Here is a 21,202-nt window from a genome sequence, read left to right on the forward strand (position 1 = left end):
GCCCTGCCCTCATCAACCTTCCTGGTCATTTCATCAAAGAACTCTAACAAATTTGTGAGGCATGATCTCCCGTGCACAAAGCCATGTTGACTACTCCTAATCAAACCCTATCTTTCTAAATGCATTTGTATCTTATCCCTCAGAATCTTCTCAAGCAACTTACCTGTCCCAGATGTTAAGCTTATTGGTCTATAATTCCCAGTTTTTTCTTTGCAGCCCGTCTTGCATAAAGGTACAAATTTTGCTACCCTCTAGTCTTCCACCCATGGCTAACGATGATGCAGTTCTATCAGCCAGGGCCCCTGCAATTCCTTCTCTAGCCTCTTGCAGGGTTCCTAGATATGTCTGATCAGGACCAGGAGATTTATCCACTTTCATACATTCTAATACTTCCAACACCACCTCTACTATGATATAGAATGTCCCCAAGATATCACCACTAACTTCCCCAAGTTCCCAAGTCATTTTTTCTTGCTCCATGGTAAACACAGTAGAAATATTCATTGATGACCTCGTCCATCTCCAGCGGTTCCACACATACATGTCCACTTTGGTCCTTGACAGGTCTTATTCTCTCTCCAGTTATTCTTTTTGCTTTAATATACTTAAAGAATCTCTATGGATTAATCCTAATCTTCTCAGCAAAATCTATCTCATGCCCCCTTTCCCCATCCTTTAGTAAAGCCCTGTATACCTCCAAGGATTCCCTTGATCCCAGCTGCCTATTCCTGAGCCATGCTCTTTTCTGGTCAAAGTCTCTTGTCATCCATGTTTCCCTACTCCTGCCAACCTTGCCCATCACCCTCCCAGGAACACACAGGTCTTGAACTCTAGCTCTCACGCTTTTAAAGGCCTCCCATTTGCCAGAGGTCCCTTTGCCTGCATACCAACTACTCCAATCAACCCCTGCAAGCTGCTTTCTAATTGCCTTGCACCAATTTAGAACTTGAACCTGTGGACCAATATAACTATTTTAAAATTAAAAGAACTATGGTCACTGGTCCCAAAGTGCTCCCCAACTGTCACCTCCGTCACCTGTCCTGCTATTTCCCAACAGTAGGTTTTGCCCCTCTCCGAGCAGGACCCTCTGTATACTGCCTGAGGAAGCTTTTCTGAACACATTTAGCAAGTTCCACCCCATCTAAGCTCTTAACACTATGGCAGTCCCAGTCTGTGTTAGGAAAATTAAAATTCCCGATACGACAACCCTATTTCTTCTGCAAGTCTACGCAATATCCCTGCATATTTGTTCCTCTAATTCCTGTTGACTATTTGGGGGCCTGTAGTATAACCCCAATATGTCACCTTCCCCTTCTTATTTCTTAGCTCCACCCTTAAGCCTCACTGGATGATCCCTCAGTTATTTCATCTCTACTGCTGTGATGCTCCCATTAATCAAAAATACAACTCCCCCCTCCACTCTTTCCCCCACCTCTGTCCTGCTTAAAGCAGCTGTACCCTGGCACATTAAGCTGCCAGCCCTGTCTCTCCTTAGCCATGTTTCTGTAACAGCTGTAATATCCCAGCCCCACGTACCTATCCATGCCCTGAGTTCATTGGCTGTACCTGTCGGCCCCCTTGCATTGCAATAAATGCAATTTAATCCAACAGGCATTCGTTGCTCCCTGTCTTGTTCCAGCCTGACCTGTCTCTTGAACTTGCTATTTCTGATTACTGTATCTCCATCCAGCCTCTCACTTGTCTCCTGCTGATGAGGATTCCCCTACCCCCACCACCCCCCACAGCTAATCTAGTTTAAATCCTCCCTCCTGTCAGGATATTTGTCCCCCTCCAGTTCAGCTGCAAACCGTCCCTCTTGAACAGGTCACCTCTGACCCAGAAAAGGTCCCAATGATCCAGGAATCTGAATCCCTGCCTCCTGCACTAAAGCACCTGGAAAGCAACACACCATCCTGGATTCCCATCTGCAACCACAGAATCTCCTGTTTGTCCCCCTAACTATCGAGTCTCCTATCACTAAGGTCCTGTTTACCTTTACCCTTTCCCGCTGTGCCCCAGAGCCAGTTGTAGTGTCACAGGCCTGGATACTGCTGCTTCCCCCAAATGGTCATTTTCCACCCCTGCAACAGTATCCAAAACAGTATACTTGTTTTCGAGGGGAGTGACCACAGGGGATTCCTGCACACTCTGCCTACTCCCTTTGCCTTTCCAGGTGGTCACCCAGCTACTCCCTGCCTGCACCTTAGAATCATAGAATCCCTGCAGTATGGAAACAGGCCCTTCAGCCCAACAAGTCCACACTGATCCTCAGAGCATCCCACCTCGACCTATCCTCCCAATCTACACATCCCTGAACACTACAGACAATTTAGCATGGCCAATCCACCTAACCTGCACATCTTTGGACTGTGGGAGGAAACCCACGCAGACATGGGGTGAATGTGCAAACTCGGGACCCTGGCACTGTGAGGCAGCTAACCACTGAGCCACCGTGCCACCATCTCACTAAAACTCTTAGCTATGTTGCACTCAGCATTTTGGATGATCCTGAGAACATCCAACACTGACTCCCTAACACAGTGTCCCAGGAGCTGCAGCTGGGTGCACTTCCCAGAGCTGTTGACATTGGGGATGATAGAAGTCTCCCTGAGCTCCCACATCTTGAAAGAGGAGCATGCCACTGCCCTAACTACCATCTCAAATGCTCTAAGATGAAAGAGGAAAGTTAAAAACACTTTACCTCAGTTTACCTGTATTTTTTTTGCTAAGCCAATTTAAGTCAATTTAATTTGAGGAGTGACCAATTCAGAATCATCTGAACTTGGTTCTTCACTGTGGTATAACCACTTACACATTCTCCTTCTGCTTTCCTACCTGGCAAAATACTTTTTGAGCATATTCACGTGACACTCTGTGAGATTTTCTTTCTGTCTGGTGTTCTTATCAAATAATTTACCTCACTCAATTTCCTTTTGATTTGGTAAGGGCCACTAAACCTACCACTGGGAGTAAGACTAACAGTTTACTTCCACTAGCAAAATTACAAATTGATTTCTTGTCTGCTTCCTGTTTCATCATATGCTGTGCTACTTCCAAATGCTGTCTAGCCAGTTCAACCACTCTATTTAATCTTCCCATAAAATTTGTCACACAGCCTAAATGTATGGTCTCTGAACTCACCAATTTCTCCTTAATTAATTTCAGTGGTCCTCTTACCTCATGCCCCAAAACTAATTCAAATGGACTGAATTTAGTTGATTCATTAGGTGTATCCTTAATTGCAGAAAGTACAAATGGAATTCCTTTCTCCCAGTCTCTGGATAATCTTGACTATAAGCCCTCAACATGAACTTTACAGTTTGATGCCACTGTTCAAATGCTCCCCGTGATTCTGGATGGTATGCAATGGATTTGAATTGCTTTATTCCTAAGCTATCTTTAATGTTCTTAAATAACTTCGATGTAAAATTTGACCCTTTATCTGATTTGTATTTCTGTGGATAGTCTGTATCAGGTAGAAAATTTGCATAACTCTTCTACAATGGTCACTGGAAAATCTAGTAGGCCATCCAGATGCAATTCGATTGGTCAAACTACTTGACTTTAAGCAAAACACACTTTTTATTTAGTCCATATTTTAACTGTAATGTAAAAACAAAGAATTGGCTTAACGAATTCTAGTGAAATGCCTATCAAAAATATATGTTAACTACTAATAATTAACTGTTTCAATATATTAACATCCTATAAATGCACCCTTGGCAAAGGCAAACTCAGTAAAATAAATTGCTCCTACAATTGCATGTGAGACAGGAAGAGAACCCCAGCTTTTAGCTATAACAGAGAGAGTAAGGGCATCCACATCCAGCTTCAAGACCCCAGCAACTGCTACTGAAGGCTGAACCTAAAAAATAAAATCCTGGTTCTGTTGGAGCGTAACACTACCCATTCAGGCTGCTTCTATTGTTGTGATTTTTTTTTTTAAAAAAGCCCCAAGGTCTCACAAGCTGTTTACTTTATTGAAGTTGAAATAGACTGCTTGTCATCTCTGCCTCAACCTCTCTTCATTTAAAAAAAGCAGAACAAAATACACCTCTCAAAGCCATTGTATTGTGACAATTGTATGGCAGTATACCAAGGTGGGAGAGAAATAATATAGGCATGGGCTTTATTCAAATTTTGGAGAGGACCCATAGCCTTAATGAAAAGAGATCACTTCTCGTATATAATTAACCATGCCTTCATTCCTGCATTCTCAAAATCTTTCCAGGATATTTCATCCATCCAGGTAGATGAGAACTTTGTAATATAACTACCGACAAAGTAGATATTGTTGAGTCTATCAGACACGATGTGTAAACTTTAAATACCATTGCTAAAGTCAAAGCTAATATGTTAAGTAAACATGTCAATTTGCCATGAAAATGAATACTGAAAAAGACCAGGCGCATCCTCTATCTCTAATTTTCACAGGCTTCCCCGGCTAAAGATATTCAGCAGGACCTTAGGTGGTGGATTACATCATTGGTTTCCTTCCAAGACAGCTTTGGTCTACTATAGGAAGCATCAGTGCTGTTTCGTTGTCTCTCTTTTGAGATTACATTCAGCTTATCAAGTAAAAGATATCATTGGAATTTAGACCAAGTATTTTGTGTACAGAACTATAAATTACATGCAAAGCAAGCGAAGAAAGTAGGGTCAGAAAACACTAATGGAAATTGGTGAAAAGTAAATTAGAACAGAGACTTAGAAAAACATCTTCATTCAAAGAAGAGGATATGTTTGGAAAATGCCAATCAGCAAGCTCCTACCATTTTTTAATCTAAACTAAAACAAGTTAATTGATGATGCTTTCATGAAGGCAACATGGAGATGTCACTGATAACTGGTGTTACTCAAAGCACATCATTAAGATTTCAATTATAAAGTTAGAAATGAATACTTTGTTTTCCTGTAAGTTTGGGATCGCAAGTTGTGTCAAGTTTTCCTTTTTGTTGGTGGATTTAATCAATTTTACGTTCTAGACAGTGTGCTTAAATAACTAAGTGAGCTCAGTAAATCTAATTACTATTTCCATCTTTGTCAAGAAAGTAAATCCAAATTGGTTATCAAAATACTACACTTTATAAGCAAGCACAATTATTTGTAAGCATTGCTGCACTTGTACTTGGAGCTAAGCTAGTGTATGCGAAAATGGAAATTGACGTTAAGCACCCACAAATGGCCCTGTTAGTTGATGGTTACGAAATATCCCAGAAAATGTCATCCACATTCCTCTTGCTCTACCAATTAGGTGTACCTCCTGATTTGCTGGTAGAAATTAAATGCAACCAAATTAGAAATGAATGTTCATCATCAATGTGGGGAAGAAGATTAAAATTCTAGTGGGCATCTCTACAAGAGTCAAACAGCAATGTCCCACCTGAGCATTGATCTATAGTTTCTGTACCAAATAACTGTGTTGCGAAGTACGGTTTTTTATGGCATTTTAATGATATGCAAATATAGAAGATTTTTTGTTTCGTATTCCATTGTTGACTTTAATTTGAGCATAAACATAAAGAAGTAAAGTGTGTCTGTAGGATTATGTGACTGGAACATGACAGTAGTGCATTAAAACAGCACATGTTCTTTGTTAATTTTAGCTTTACTTATTCTGTGTGCATTGCATTTTTTGGAGACTATTATATTTCAGTACAGGGTCTAAAAATTGACTTTTATTTTGAAATCTTAAATGAACATTGCTTTCAAAACCTGGTGACACCAGGTTTAAGGTTGGAAACCAAGTAGATATCAAAAAAGGTCCACCTCACAAAATATTTGACACTAATAATTAAATGACTATTACGGCTATTTTTTGAAATTAAAGTTGCTCTTTTTGGTTGAAAACTTTGAACTATAAAGTATTTATTTAGTGCAATTAATAAAGCAGTTGACATTGCTGATTAAGTAATGATTTCTTTAATAGCTTGTAAGTTTTACCTGTTACTAACTGTTCGTTTGAGTCTGCTATTAAATGCATAAATATCTTCAGTCAGATGTTTTGATTCTGAAACTAATAGTTGTAAAAGTCATGCATGGAGATGAAGTCAGCCATATTAGTCGTGATTGGGCAGAAAGCAATTGATAATGCAACAAACTTGATTTCTCCTCCCCAGCCCCCTTGAAGTCAGGTGAGGTGTAAACTGTCAGCTGATTTATTAATATTTAATATCCCCTCACCCCACCCCACCCAGTGATGCAAGTTAGAAGTACCTGCTAAGTTTAACAAAATGTTTTCTCACTTCCGTTGTCAATTTTGGGGCAAAGTAGGGTGCAGTCTTCAGAAAGTTGTGGTATCATGGTTTATATTTCTTGTAAATTGAAATGGACCTGAGCTTCCAGTTCCACATCCTTGTCGTCATAATGAACAGCCAAATCTATCTCAATGCATTTGGCAATTAGTGTGCCAATGTTATCTCCAGCCTAATCCAATGTACTGCAGAACTGGCCCCCTCTCTATAAAGTTGATCTCATCCAAGTTCATCAACTCATTTGAATTGGGACTTTCCCATTTTACTATTCTTTCTATAAATTTTACACCTCTGTCATTGTTACTTCATTGTATTTAACAACTTCACAAAGTAAGAAGTCATTGCACTTGTACTTGTCAGAGGCTCTGAATATTTTGAGCATACTATTGTTGGGGCTTGAGTCCACTGGGGTTGGATGAATCCAAATTTCCTGCCAATGTACAAATGTGAACTTATGTAACCATTTTGATTAAGGGAGCTACATGATGCAACAGTGATTTTGATAACTGGTAAACCATTGGAGTTTCCAACTCTGGTGCTGAACATTTTGTGGCGGCGGTGGGGGAGAACTTCCAAATATAATATTGTAAGCCTGACTGAAGCAGCATTCTTTAAGTTACTTATATGTTGACATGTTGTACTGTTTGTATCAGTGACATTACTGAAATTGGCATAAAAATTGTGGACAATTTGAGAACAGGTTGTTCTCACTAAAACCACATTGATGCTTCAAAGTTTGTTTCACAAATATCATTTATTGACACCTAGAGAATCTGACCTTTAAATAATTTATCTCAATTTAGCATTCATCCTGAAGTGAAAGAACAGGGTGTTAAATCTTTGTGGTACAGTCGAATTGCCCTGCATTGTCCATGCAAATTTTAGTGAACTTAGACACCCATCTATTTTGTTAAGTAATCGCTGAGGATGTACTCTCACCTAATATATATTTTGTGGCATGCTTTAAATCTTTCGTCTTTACATCTAGTAATGTACCTTCTTTTTCTGGAAACAGGAATCTCCCCAAGATAGTGCAATCACCAGGGACATCAATCGAACTTTTCCAGCACATGATTACTTCAAGGACACTGGTGGAGATGGTCAGGATTCCTTGTACAAGATATGCAAGGTATCGTTTTGCCAGTATATTGTGGTTCATTTTTGTTGTTTAATACGTTTATATTAATTCTCAGGTTCAGCCATTAGATTAAAATCTATTTTTGGAAGTAAATAGGTATACAGTATCCATTAAAAATAGAGAAGAAAGTCTTGAATAACCTGGCAAATTTTCTATCACATTTCAATTGAAGAAATTGTGGTTATCCTCTAAATATAGCACCCCATGTTTCTTTTTCCTTTCCTATCTCCATGTAACTAATTTGCGCTGAGTAAAGTAGAAATTATATATTTTGAGATAGCAAGAACCACAGATGCTAGAGTCAAAGATAACACAGTATGGAGCTGAAGAAGACAGCAGGCCAGGCAGCATCAGAGGAGCAGGGAAGTTGACATTTCAGGTTGGGAGCCTTCTTCAGAAATTCTCTTTCAGATTTAAGCATTAAGCAGCAAATTGTGTTAAGAATTGGAAACATTGGTACAAGTGCATTTTGCCTTTATGTTTACGGGAAGAGGTTTTTGATACTGCAGCAGTTGCTTGCATGTTATTAAAGTATTCAGAGCAAATGGATTCCATGAAGTCTCCAGGGTAAGCTGATGATCGAATATCAAACAGAAATTTCTGTATATTTAGCAATCCAAACATCTCTGACAGACCGTTATCAACACAATAAAAACTGTCAAAACAGAAGGCAGTATGGAGCAGTGAGAAGCAATTTAGATCCAGTACATTCCTTCTGTATACCGTGTACAGTTCGCTGTTTTTATTAAGTTTTCTTTCTCCCAATCTTATGAAACAAGTGTCAAACTGGTGACAAAACCAGAAAGCTGAAGGAATCTGAAAATCATCATTGACCCCTCAAATGATCATAGAATATTTTGAAATAAGATGGCAAAAAGTCTGCAGCCTATATTCTGAAACATGGTATTACTTCCATCATCCTTGCAACATCCAAATCTTTTACCATGCAGTATAAAATTGCCTTTTATAATTGCTAAAACTAATGCCCAACTATGTTCCTCCAGGTGGCATAATCCCTTTTCTCACTTTTGCTTTGCCTTTGTCCTTAATATTACCTGTATCTAAATTATTCACGTATTTCATTATTTCAAAGACATAAGGTTTTGAGTTGTTAGGAGATTAACAATAGATATTTTTTCTATTGATTAAAGTATTAGATGCCTACTGTGCTGTCTACTCATCATGACTTCTTCAGAAATACCTCCCAAACCTGTGACCTTCACCATTCAAATAGTTAACTGCAATACCTGCACAGGATAACCTCTAAATTCACTTCCAAGTCACTCTGTTTGGACTTGATCATTTTTCCTTTATTGCCATTGGGTCATAGTATTGGTACTCCCTACTTAACAATAACTTCACCACACATGTTGCAGTAGTTTAAGAAGCCTACCACCACTAACTTGAGTGCAACCAGATATTACTAAGTAACGTGCAATAAATACACTCAAATTACAAATTTTTTAAAAACCCATCAAAGTTCTCCGTCTGACCAGAGAATAGCACAGGCAGACCAGCATTACTCATTGTAATCCTAAATGCAGTGACAAAGTAATGTAGACATGTTGCTCTGTTATAGGTAGAGGTGGTCACGAAAGGATAAGTGGTCACCATTTCTAGATTAAATATTTATGTAGTGTGTTTCCAAGTTGCTTGGAGCCGTTTTGTTTTATCTGTAATGAAATTCTGTTCAAGCATGAAGGGTCTAAAACATTAAGAAACTGGGCTAAATTGACTGAAACAAATCAACAGGAAATATAGTGAACTCGTAACTGAAGGCGCCAATGCCAGTCTTATCTGATTTTTCTAACACTGTCATAGGTATATTTGATTTTATAGAGTTTCTTTCAGGAACAAATTGTTCTATGTAGTTATTAAATGGTGCAGATTCAAGAGCAAATGTAAGCACTTAAAATTTTAAGTACTTTAATATTAGGAATGGAAGTCCACTTCCTAATGTCATTCTATTCTATTGAGCTACCTTGGCTGCATATCAGTGAAAATGGGCAACATGAGTAGACGTAGGACAAATAGGCAAATGAAATGAGTTGACAAATGTAACCATTGTTACTAAAAGTAAGAATCTGAATAAGATTCCTTAGACTTTAATGGAGTACTTAAGATATATTGTCGACGACAATCGCCAGAGTGGAAACTTGAAATTTCTTTCCACTCTGGCGATTGTCGTCGACTTGAAATTTCAAGTTTCTGATGTAAATAGTTAGAAATAAAAGTCAACAAATCAGAATCAACATTTTCAACTAAACTAGCTGACAAAATTCCTATACTTGGTAATTATTTATGCGTACCTTGTCTTGGGATTTCCTTTATGCACTTTGCAGCCTTGCTTTTCAGCTTTAGGGTGATACTTTCTCTTTGACTAAGCTTTTGGTCCTCTGAGCTAGTGTCTCTCATTATGTGACTTGGTGTTATACTTTGTTTTATTATGTTTGTGTGTAGCAATTGAAATGTTTTGCTCTGTGAGAGGCTGTACAACACTAACAAACTTGTGTCTTGAAGAAATTTTTGCGAACTTAAAGATAACTGTGCATTCAACGTAAGGTTACTGAGCTGCAGACAGGTCTGTCACAGACTATTGTAGGTTCCTGACATTTGATGATTCAGATAAAACCTTATATATACGTGGTTTGCTTCACAGGAAATAATAATTGGTGCAAGATGGCTGGCTCAGCATGCATGGTGAATAGCTTGACGTGTTCATTTCAGTTGTTTAAGTTGAACTGTTAACATCAATTTGATGCACTATACAAAAATCTGTGGCAAACCTGGCCAGAAGTGAGGTCAAATGCTATTTCCACAAATAGTATCATACCTTATTGCACAATAATTTTGTTGGATCTGTACCCCAGACAATTTTACTTTAGGCATAGCAATATTGAATGAAATGGGTCGATATTTACCAAATTGAGTAATGTTTAGAAAATGTTCTAATTATGGGTAATGTTGACTAAGTTACATTCATTACCAATCTCTTGTAGGGGTGGTAAACTTCCTTCAAGTTGACGTTCGTACAGTTAGGTGTCTACATGTAGATATAGTTGCTAATCACTCATGGAACAACAGGGATGTGATCTCTCCAAAAATCAGTAGTATGTTCTAATACCTGCCCTTTTGAAATATCTATGCATTATTCATTTGAAGTAGTGAATTTGTGTTGTGCCAAAATAGAAGATTTCTTCTCCTTTAAAAAGCTTTAAAAGCTTGCATAATTTATGTCAGCTAGCATTAAGTAAAATGAAATTCTTTCCTTCTAGAAAGAGAAAATCTGAAAAATAATTGAACATCCTATTTTCGTTGTTTCTGTTAAAATATTTGACCCAAGAAGTCTCGAAACTAAAATTGGAATTTTCTTAATTTATTTTCCTTGAAAATGAAACATATGCCTTCTATCTGCAGTGTGGCTGTAATTTCTTCTATCCAATCAATGTAACTCTCAGGTCATAACAAATATTTCCAGTTTCCACAAATGTTTGAATTCTATGTGATCTTGCATCCAATGTTAAACCTCTTTGACTAGATACCTTCCCTAATCCAAGACAGAAAGAGAATTAGTTGTGATTGTTTTGAATTCACTACAAGCATCTGCTGAATAATAAAGCCATCCTTCACTGGATAAGATTGCTCCACTGTCAGAGAGATAGTTGAGTATTGTGCACACCATGGTCGATTTGTTCAAAATTGCACATACAAATTGGTGGAGTTTCAGAACCAAATAAAGAATGTTCTAAAGAACAGAAGTAGTTTCTTTCTGTCCGGTGACAACCATGTGGTTCTAGGAGTTTTGCTTTTGTAGGTTAGAGTCCTAAGCCCTAGAACTATCCTTTTTCCACTTCAAACTTATTTTAGTGGACATTTATAAAGTATACAGTTTAAATTAATAATTTAAAGTTGTCTTTGAGTCCGATTATGTTTGTGCTTCTGATAAGTTGTTATTCGATGCTTTATCATGGTCAGCACTAGCTTACATCCATGTAATTCAGCCTCCTGACAATACTCCCTGACTGCCACTGGGGGCGTATTACTTGGTCTGTGGCAAGTGAGTTTGGTCATGTTCGTCTCACCTACATGATGGATAAGAGGGATGAAGAGACACAAATATACACAATTAAATGGGGCTAAAGTGTAGATTTCCATCACATACTAATCAATTACAAAGAAACTTGAAAAGAAAACAAATGGGGTAGCAGAAACCATTTTGTTTAACATGGTTTATGGTATAAAGTTAACATCAGAGTATGGGAGGGACTGCTCAAGTCCGAACAGCTTTGATTATTATCATAGCATTGTCTCATCCTTGTGTGAACCGATTTTTGTTTTCAAAGTGGCTTGGACAGACAAGCTAGCATTTCATAACCCTGCTGTCTAAAGGTTACAATGGAAGCAAACCACTAAACTTGGTACAAGAACACAGGAGCAAGAGTAAACAGTATGAACCATCGAGCCTGCTCCCATTCAGTAAGATTATTGGTGATCTTAGCCTTCAACTCCACTCTCTCACCTACTATCACCCTTGATTCCCTGACAGACCAAAATTGTGCCTGAGAGTCCTGAATATAATAATCAACGAATCAGCCACACCCTGGGTAGAGAATTCCAAAGTCAGGCATCACTTTTAAGGCATTTCTCCTCATCTCAGTCCTAAACAATCATCCCATTTCCTTAGACTGTGTCAGTGTTTAAGATTCCACATCCAGGGAAATAATTTCTGTGTCTACCTGGGAATTCAGAACCTTGTATGTTTCAATCTCTGTTCACCTCTCATTGCTATGAACTCCAGAAAGTGTGGCCTAATTTTTCAGCCGCGGTCCCCGCTCTCTCCCCCCCACCCCCCAACCCCCGCCTCCCTTCTCGGGACAATCATCTTATCCCAGGGATCAATCTAGTGAACTTGTATTGCACTATCTCCAGTGCAAGAACAAGGGGACCCCAGTTTACAAACATTCAACTTACGGATACAATTTCATACAGGGGTGTAATTGTAAAGACCCAACATACGAAACTTTGCTGTACTTAAAAATGGCTGCTTTATGTTGTCCTGCATTATGGTCCAACTTGTGAGCAGACTCCAGAACAGAACACATTCGAAACCCGGGAGCTGCCTGTATATCGTTCCTTAAATATGGAGACCAAAATTGCACACCATGTTGCAGGCACAGTGTCACCAAAGCCCTGTACATTTGTATAATGACTTCCTACGCTTGTACTGCAATCACTTTGCTTGAAAGGTTAACCCATAATTTACCTTCCTAGCTGTTTTTTTTTTTTTGCCTTTTAACTTTGTATTCCTTGTTGGAGCACATCCAAGACTTTGAACATCAATACTTGCATGTTTGATGCCTTTTAAAAATGTCTGGCTTTCTACTCTTAATGAGAATGAATAATCTCTCATCCCCTCAGACCTTGCTGCCCACTTGTTTAACCTGACCCCGGCGGTCTCACGCTATCTCTGTGTGTGTCCGTAGTATGGATTGTGATTAGCTGAGATCCGGCATTGGTCCTTTTTGCTGTCCTCTAGTCACAGTGTGACAAGTTGAAAATGCCCCAGTAATTCCTCCTGTCATCTTTCTGTTATTAATCAGTCCCCCATCCCTGTTAGTATTATTATCAAGCTCCACGATGCAATTCAATTATGTTTGTTTTGTTTAGATATTTTTATGTAAGAGTTTATTTTTCTGAAACTATAAATACAGAACCAAAATTTACCTTTTAGCTTTAATATTGCATAAATTTGCATTTCTTTTTAAATTGACATGCTTGTGAATTCTCATGAATGCAAGACAGACAGCTTTAACAAAATGGCTTCAGCAATACTCAAATTTCTGTGATACTAAATGACTATTTAAGATTAATTTTGTTTTGTGTAGATTTTGTACCATTAAATGTCAAAGAATGCTCAAGTTGAATTTTATTTTTATTCAGGCCTATTCCGTTTATGATGAAGAGATTGGTTACTGTCAGGGCCAGTCCTTTCTTGCTGCTGTGCTCCTTTTGCATGTGAGTACGATATTTTGAGAAGACATATTATACTTTAAACTGTTATCTATAATGGCTTGAAATGATTGTGTGAAGTGCCATCTTACGGAAATATTTTGTACTGCATGCAGGATTTTCAATTCAGCTAAATTTGTTAAGGACACTAATGGTTTGTCATAAGTTAATTTGATAAAACCTCACATTGCTTGTGCAATTCTGTAATAAAAGAAAGTTGCATTAAAGTTGGGATGATGCTTTAAGAGCATTTCAAGTTTGTTAATAACAAAAACAGAAATTGCTGGAGAAACTTTAGCATGTCTGACAGCATCTGTCACTGACCGTTCAGAGCATTCTGTTAATAATCTGGTCCATTAAGTAGCTTAAGATTTAAGCAGAGCATTTCTATGCAGTCATTTTAAAATGATCAAGTCTTACATGTTGCCAAAATGCAGTAAATAATTTCCGTAGTTAGCTCATTCTTAACCAGAAGGCTTTTTTCGACAGCAGTGCAGCAAAAGTTGCACAGCTGAAAAATCGGTTGTTAAACCTGCGGTTTTAAAATTTATTGAAAAGCTCGTTTTCAAAGATCTATTTTAAAAAGGATTTTCCAGCTATACTATTTAAAGATGGTGATTTAGAAACATCTTCCTTGTATTACAGTTAAAATACCACTTGGATAACTTGACCATTTCTGTAGAAATTCTTTCTGGTGAACACAGCCCATCTTAGTTTTCTCGTATGTAGTAACGGGCACCCAAATGGAGTTGGATTATTGATGTCGATTGAGTTTTTTAATCACAATTTTTGAGCTGTACAACATACTTTACCAAAGAAACTTATGATTATAAGTAACTATTTAATGACTTAAGTTTTCATTTGTATCATTTCAGATGCCTGAAGAGCAAGCATTTAGTGTTCTGGTCAAAATCATGTTTGACTATGGACTCAGGGAACTTTTTAAACAAAATTTTGAAGACTTGCATTGCAAGTTTTATCAACTGGAAAGACTGATGCAGGTAATAAAAAAAACGGAAGCCGCCGTTATTGGGAGTAAGGTACAGCTCATACTACGGTGTTCAGTTGACTTGTTGGGAGAACCCTGATTGGTGTAGAGATGACAAAGTGTGGAGCTGGAGGAACACAGCAGGCCAGGCAGCATCAGAGGAGCAGGAAAGTTGACGTTTCGGGTTGAGACCCTTCTTCATTTCTGAAGAAGGGCCCTGACCCGAAACGTCAACTTTCCTGCTCCTCCGATGCTGCTTGGCCTGCTGTGTTCCTCCAGCTCCACACTTTGTTATATCGGACTCCAGCATCTACAGTTCTTGCTATCCCTGATTGATGTAGCATTTATTTTACTTAGTGCAGCATTTTTACAGGATGAATTCAGAATGACATGGGAGTAAGTCACTTAGAACTGATGGAACCTTTTCAGAATCAAGTTTGGTAGATGTGGCATTTTAATGTAATAATGAAAACTGAGCAAAACCCTAGCCACAATTGTGCTTGAGAACAGCCTTTTTAAGCTTGAAACTGCTGAAGTGTTTGCTGAAACCATAGGTAATTAGCATAAGACTTAATGTGAATGATTTCTGTACCTAACTTTGCCCATGGAAATTAAACCAGTCACTCATGCTTTTGTTTGCTTAGCATTATCATACAGTAATTATTGGACTTCACATGTAGTACAAGTGGATCACTTTTCTGCTTATTGCTTCCTTGGAATCTAAGTTTGAAGTGTTGCTTAAAATAGGATGAATCCTAGAAAGTTATGCAAGTGCCATCAGTAGATTAAGTAACATTGTTAACAATTTCATATTTCTGTTTCTAGCTCCATATTTTCCATAAACGCTAATTTCCTAAAAGCAGTATTTAAGTAGATTTCCAGTGACTCTTCTCAATGCAGTGAAAAATTTTCCACATAAATAGTTTACTTTATTCAGTACATGAATAGCTTTGACCTGGTTATTTAAACAGAGTATTATGTTTTGATCTAAAATGTTACAACAGACCTACCTCTTTTTGAAGACGTTTCAAGAGACACCAAAATAACTGCAAAGCAAGTTTTTTTTTCTGGAAAAGCAGAATGTAAATTCGGATGGTAATATGAACTTTGTCAGTAGGGAGCTTCATGAAATAACCGAGTGATCCATATTAAAAAAAACTTCAAGATTGATGGTGCAGTGTCAATGCCAAAAGAAACACATTAGAATTCTATGTACTTGAATGCTGTTCATTTTTTGGCATTCCCTGATAGTTAAAGTAAGTCACTTTAAGATACTTATGCTAAAATATTGGTGAATAAGGTAATCATCTTGAGTTTTCATTGCCTAATTGTCAAATTTTTACAAATACGTGTTATTCTGAATCCGGTATCATTATCGAAGCAAAGCAGCAGAATCGGTCCAGTTGTTTTTTGACTGAACTGCCCAAACTCTTCACTGTCTTTTTTACACATTACATAGTAATGTAATTAGACCTTTTGGTTCTCATGCCAATACACCACTTAGCAGAAGTGGTCCTGCCAAGGCTAAGCACATAATAGCCCCAGCATAAAGGATCTGTTGTCTATTTGAAATTGGAGGCATTTGACTATGAAGAGATTCATTCCATGATTCAACCTTGATCAAAAAACAATTTCCAGGAGTTCATATAAAATTGAAAAAGCAAGTCTGAATTCCACTGTCTGCTCATATTTTTGAATAAAGAGATGAAAACTCAATCAGTTTTCAAGTTGCCAGTTGATAACTCGGTTTGTTTTAGGAACTGAAGTGGTTCCTGTGCATTTACCTCTTGTGATTCTGAGGATCTTTAATCTGCCCCCTTACTGAAGGGGTCCTTTCAACTTTACAAAATTTTGGCAGCAGTTTGTTTTAATTGGTTTTTGTGACCGCTTCCTAATTTCATTTCCTGTTATTAGTTTTAAATTCTTCAACTTGTTATTTTTCCATCATAACTTGGCATTTATTTTTGTTACTGTAATGTCCTTTGCTTTTTATCTTGTACACGAAAAGTAAATAAATTAGCTTTGTTTATTTTTGCTGTTGTGGAATATTGCTGTGTACAAGTTGGCGATTGCATTTCATTAGGTTGATTACATCTCAAAAACACTATTTGTTGTAAAAATAATCTCTGTGGGGCTCTGTGAAGTTGTTGATACATATTTTTTCTTTATTAATACAAGCACTACGCTCGGTTTGCAATAAACAACTGCACCTCCCAGTCGCAAACCATTTCAACTCCCCCTCCCATTCCTTAGACGACATGTCCATCCTGGGCCTCCTGCACTGCCACAACGATGCCACCCAAAGGTTGCAGGAACAGCAACTCGTATTCCGCTTGGGAACCCTGCAGCCCAATGGTATCAATGTGGATTTCACAAGCTTCAAAATCTCCCCTCCCCCTACCGCATCCCAAAACCAGTCCAGCTCGTCCCCGCCTCCCTAACATGTTCTTCCTCCCACCTATCCCCATCTCCTACCTACTAACCTCATCCCGCCCCCTTGACCTGTCCGTCCTCCCTGGACTGACCTATCTCCTCCCTAACTCCCCACCTGCACTCACCTTTACTGGCTCCATCCCCGCCTCTTGGCCTGTCTGTTTCCTCTCCACCTATCCTCTCCTCTATCCATCTTCTATCCACCTCCCCCTCTCTCCCTATTTATTTCAGAACCCCCTTCCCGTCCCCCACTTCTGATGAAGGGTCTAGGCCCGAAACGTCAGCCTTTCTGCTCCTATGACACTGCTTGGCCTGCTGTGTTCATCCAGCTCTGCACCTTGTTGTCTCAGATTCTCCAGCATCTGCAGTTCCTACTATCTCCAAAAAAAATGGATGTTGCATTTCACGCATCACTGTGTCTGTGACAACTTTATTGACAAAAGACTAGAAGTGATTTGTATTATGACTAGAAAGGGCTAGCAAAAGACAAATAACTTAGTATTTTTTTATTTAATTGGGTCGGTGTAATGAGTGTGCCTTTACTTCAATAATGGCTCTGCTACATCTGATGGCAAGAGAGCTAACTTCTATTCTGCTCTTATTAAATGCTGTTCTTACTTTCAGGAGTACATCCCAGATTTGTACAACCACTTCTTAAACATCAGTCTTGAAGCACACATGTATGCTTCCCAGTGGTTTCTGACTTTGTTCACTGCTAAGTTCCCACTCTATATGGTTTTCCACATCATTGATCTGTTACTCTGTGAGGTAAGTGTATTTTTAAAGGAAAAATAATTGTATCAATAAAATATCAAAGTTAATTTATCAATATTGGTTTAGGTTGTAAAAATCTTAAAGGGGCTTAAGTTATACTAAGTTGTACACAAGAATGCTGATGAGGGTTTTGTGTTTTTCTCCCACTTTTTGTTTCATTTTTAATTTCCAACTTTTATCCTTTTCCTTCTTTCATGTCTGCACTATTTTTAAAAGCTCACATTAGAATCTCACTATGTGATCACCTAGATAATTGGGACTGATTTAATGTGACAGCTCAGTTAGTGATTTTACCCCATTTGTGTCATGTATCTGCATAGCCCTGAACTTGCTATGTGATTCTTCCCATGCAGGTAACTAATTCTGGCCTTAAATAATAGTTCAAATAGACAATCAATCATTGTAACTTCTGGGAGGTATGTTTCAGATCCTCCTATATGTATCTTATCAGTCACATTTGTTTCCAAGGGAAATTTGAGAATAATTACTCTAGAAACAGATACTGATTTCTCCTTTCTGAGATACTGATCAGCTGCTATCAGAAAAAATACTAATTTGAGAAAAACAGGGAAGAACAGAAGATGAAGTACTGCAACCCAGTGCTGACAGTGAAGAGAAAGATTGCATTGAGCCGGGAAATTGTCACTACCATAAATGAGGAAGGCTGAAATTTGGTTGTCAAAAAGTAACATTTGCCCAAAGAATAATTAAGAAGCATGCATGAAACATGGGCTGAGAACTGTAGGGATTTCAAACATTTACCCCCAGAATTTTGTCAACGTCCAAAATTTCTTTTGTGGAAATGTTTACACAAATCTATAAACCCTTTGTGTGGGTAAACCATAAATAGTGACTATGACATTGTAAAGTCTAGCATTCAGTTTGAAAGGAAGGAACTTGGGTTGGAAATGACTGTGCTCAATTTAAATAAGGGTAATCACAAAGGAATAAGAGTAAATCTAGCTGGAGTGGACTGGGAAAGGAGTTTAGCGACAAGGACAGTTGAGGAAATTCATGGCTCACAGCAAAGATATACCCCAATTAGTGTTGTTTGACAAGGTAACAATCAGGATAGATAAAAGGGGAAGCAGTGGACATGATGTGTTTGGATTTTCATATGGTGTTTAATAAGATACCACATGAGCTTATGATGTTGGAGATAGTACATGAGCATGGATAGAGGATCGGCTAGCTATTGGAGACAGAGTTGGATTAAGGAAGGCATTTTCAGAATGGAAGACTAACAAATGGAGTAGCACAGTAATCCTTGCTGGGCCAAAATTATTCCAAGTATTTTCACAACTTGAATGTGGAAAATGAATGTATAATAGCTAAGTTTGTAAATGGACCAAAAATAGGTGGAAAAGCAAGTGGTGAAGAAAAAGAACAATCTGCAGAAGGATAGACAGGTTAAGCAGTGGGCAAAAATTAGGAAGATGGAATGTAATCTGATCAAATGTTAGGTTAAGCAATTTGCCAAGGAACATAGAGGAGCTGAATGTTTAAATGGAGAAAGACTGCAGAAAACCACAGCACAGTCCTTATGCATGAATCAGAAAAGCTAGCTTACAAACTCAGCAGGTAATAGAGAAGGGAAATGGAATGTTGGCCATTATTTTAAATTGAATGGAGGTGAAGTCTTGCTGAAACCCTACATAGCACTAATCAGGCAACAGCTCGAATATTATGAACAATTTTTGGGGCCTTTATCTAAGGAAAGATATATTGATTTTGGAGGCAATCCTCAGAGATTCAGTAGGATAATCCCAGATATGGAGGGACTGTCTTATGAGGAGAGGTTGAGTCTGTAGTCTTGGAGTTTAGAAGGATGAGAGACAAAGTTTGAAAATTCAAGGTTCTGGGGGGATTTGACAAGGTAGATGCAGGAAAATGGTTTCCCTTTGTAGGAGGTCTAAGATCAGAGGGCAGAATCTCAGAATAAGCTCTCACTCATTTAGGAAAGAGATGAGGAGAAATTTCTTCTATGAAGGTGGGGAACTGTGGAAATCTTTACCCCACAGGGCTGTAAAAGCAGCTTTGTTAAGTATATTCAAGATTGAGATTTTTTTTATAATCAGCAACCGATCAGGGGTTATGGAGGGGGAAAGCAGGTAAGTGGAGTTGTAGATTATCAGATCATCCATGATCTAATGGAATGGTGCAGCAAACTCTGGACTGAATGCCCATTTCTGCTCGTACATCATTTAGTCTAACCATTACGCAGTCCTCAATATTAAGCAATCACCCTATACGGAGTCATAGAGCAGTACCGCATAAAAACAGACTCTTCGGTCCACGTTGTGACCAGATATCCTAAATTAATCTAGTCCCATTGCCAGCATTTGGCCCATATCCCTCTAAACCCTTCCTAGTCAAATACCCATCCAGAATGTCTTTTAAATGTTGTAATTATACCAGCATCCAGCACTTCCTCTGACAGCTCATTTCCACACACGCACCACCCTCTGCATGAAAGGGTTGCCCCTTAGGTCCCTTTTAAATCTTTCCCCTCACATTAAACATATGCCCTCTAGATCTGGACTCCCCCACCCCACAGAAAAGACCTTGGCTATTCTCCCTATTATAAACCTCCATAAGGTCTCCCATCAGCCTCCGATGCTCCAGGGAAAAAAGCCCCAGCCTATTCAGGCTCTCCCTATAGTTTAAACCCTCCAACCCTGGCAACATCCCTGTAAATCTTTTCTAAAACCTTTCATGTTTCACAACATCCTTCCTATAGCAGGGAGATCAGAAGTCAATACTGTATTCCAAAAGTGGCCTAACCAATGTCCTGTACAGCCGCAACATGATCTCCCAACTCCTATACTCAATACACTGACCAATAAAGGCAAACATACCAAACGCCGCCTGCACCATCCTGTCTACCTGTGAATCCACTTTCAAGGAAATATGGACCTGCACTCAAGGTCTGTTTGTTCAGCAGCACTCCCCAGGACCTTACCATTAAGTGTATAAGTCGTGCCCTGCTTTGTCTTTCCAAAATGTAGCACCTCTCATTTATCTAAATTAAACTCATCTGCCATTCCTCAGCCCACTGATGAATCTGATCAAGGTCCTATTAAACTCTGAGGTAACCTTCGCTGTCCATTACACCATCAATTTTGGTGTCATCTGCAAACTTGCTAACCATACCTCCTATGTTCACATCCAGATCGTTTATGTAAATGACGAAAGGCATTGGACCAGCACCAATCCTTGTGGCACACCATATGTTGAAAGACTTGGAAGTTAGCACAATCACAAAACAATGCAAGGGCTGAAAAGTACCAGTAGATTGCACATGCAGTATTTCCTTTCTGAAATACAGCAAAAAAGGTGCAATAAGGGACAATATAGAATAGTTCCTCATCAAGTTGCTATTTTATCATGAAAATAGTTGTACTTTAATGTATTTTAACCACATGGTGGTGCTGTTTAGGACAATTCAGAATGATCAGAGATGCTCCTGAAGTGCAAGGTCTTTGTATGTATATCATTGTACTGAGTACCATGCATTTAATCTCAAGGTTTATTTAAACTGTGATGATTTGTTTGACATTTTTAACTTCTATCAAAAAGGCTCGCTTCTGAGTTATAAATATGTTT

General features: G+C 38.5%; 1 protein-coding gene across 1 annotated transcript in view; it reads left to right on the plus strand.

The window, feature by feature from the left end:
- Positions 1–5,154: 5,154 nt before the first annotated feature.
- Positions 5,155–21,202, plus strand: part of LOC109928802 (rab GTPase-activating protein 1) — a 41,238-nt gene continuing 25,190 nt past the window's right edge. Inside the window, exons 1-5 of the mRNA XM_048613369.1 lie at positions 5,155–5,274; positions 7,270–7,383; positions 13,333–13,407; positions 14,277–14,402; positions 17,447–17,590. Of these exons, the coding sequence (XP_048469326.1) occupies positions 5,155–5,274; positions 7,270–7,383; positions 13,333–13,407; positions 14,277–14,402; positions 17,447–17,590 (579 nt within the window). The remainder of the gene's footprint in view (positions 5,275–7,269; positions 7,384–13,332; positions 13,408–14,276; positions 14,403–17,446; positions 17,591–21,202) is intronic.

This window comes from Rhincodon typus, chromosome 28 (assembly GCF_021869965.1).
Source record: "Rhincodon typus isolate 14 chromosome 28, sRhiTyp1.1, whole genome shotgun sequence".
Classification (NCBI taxonomy): domain Eukaryota; kingdom Metazoa; phylum Chordata; class Chondrichthyes; order Orectolobiformes; family Rhincodontidae; genus Rhincodon; species Rhincodon typus.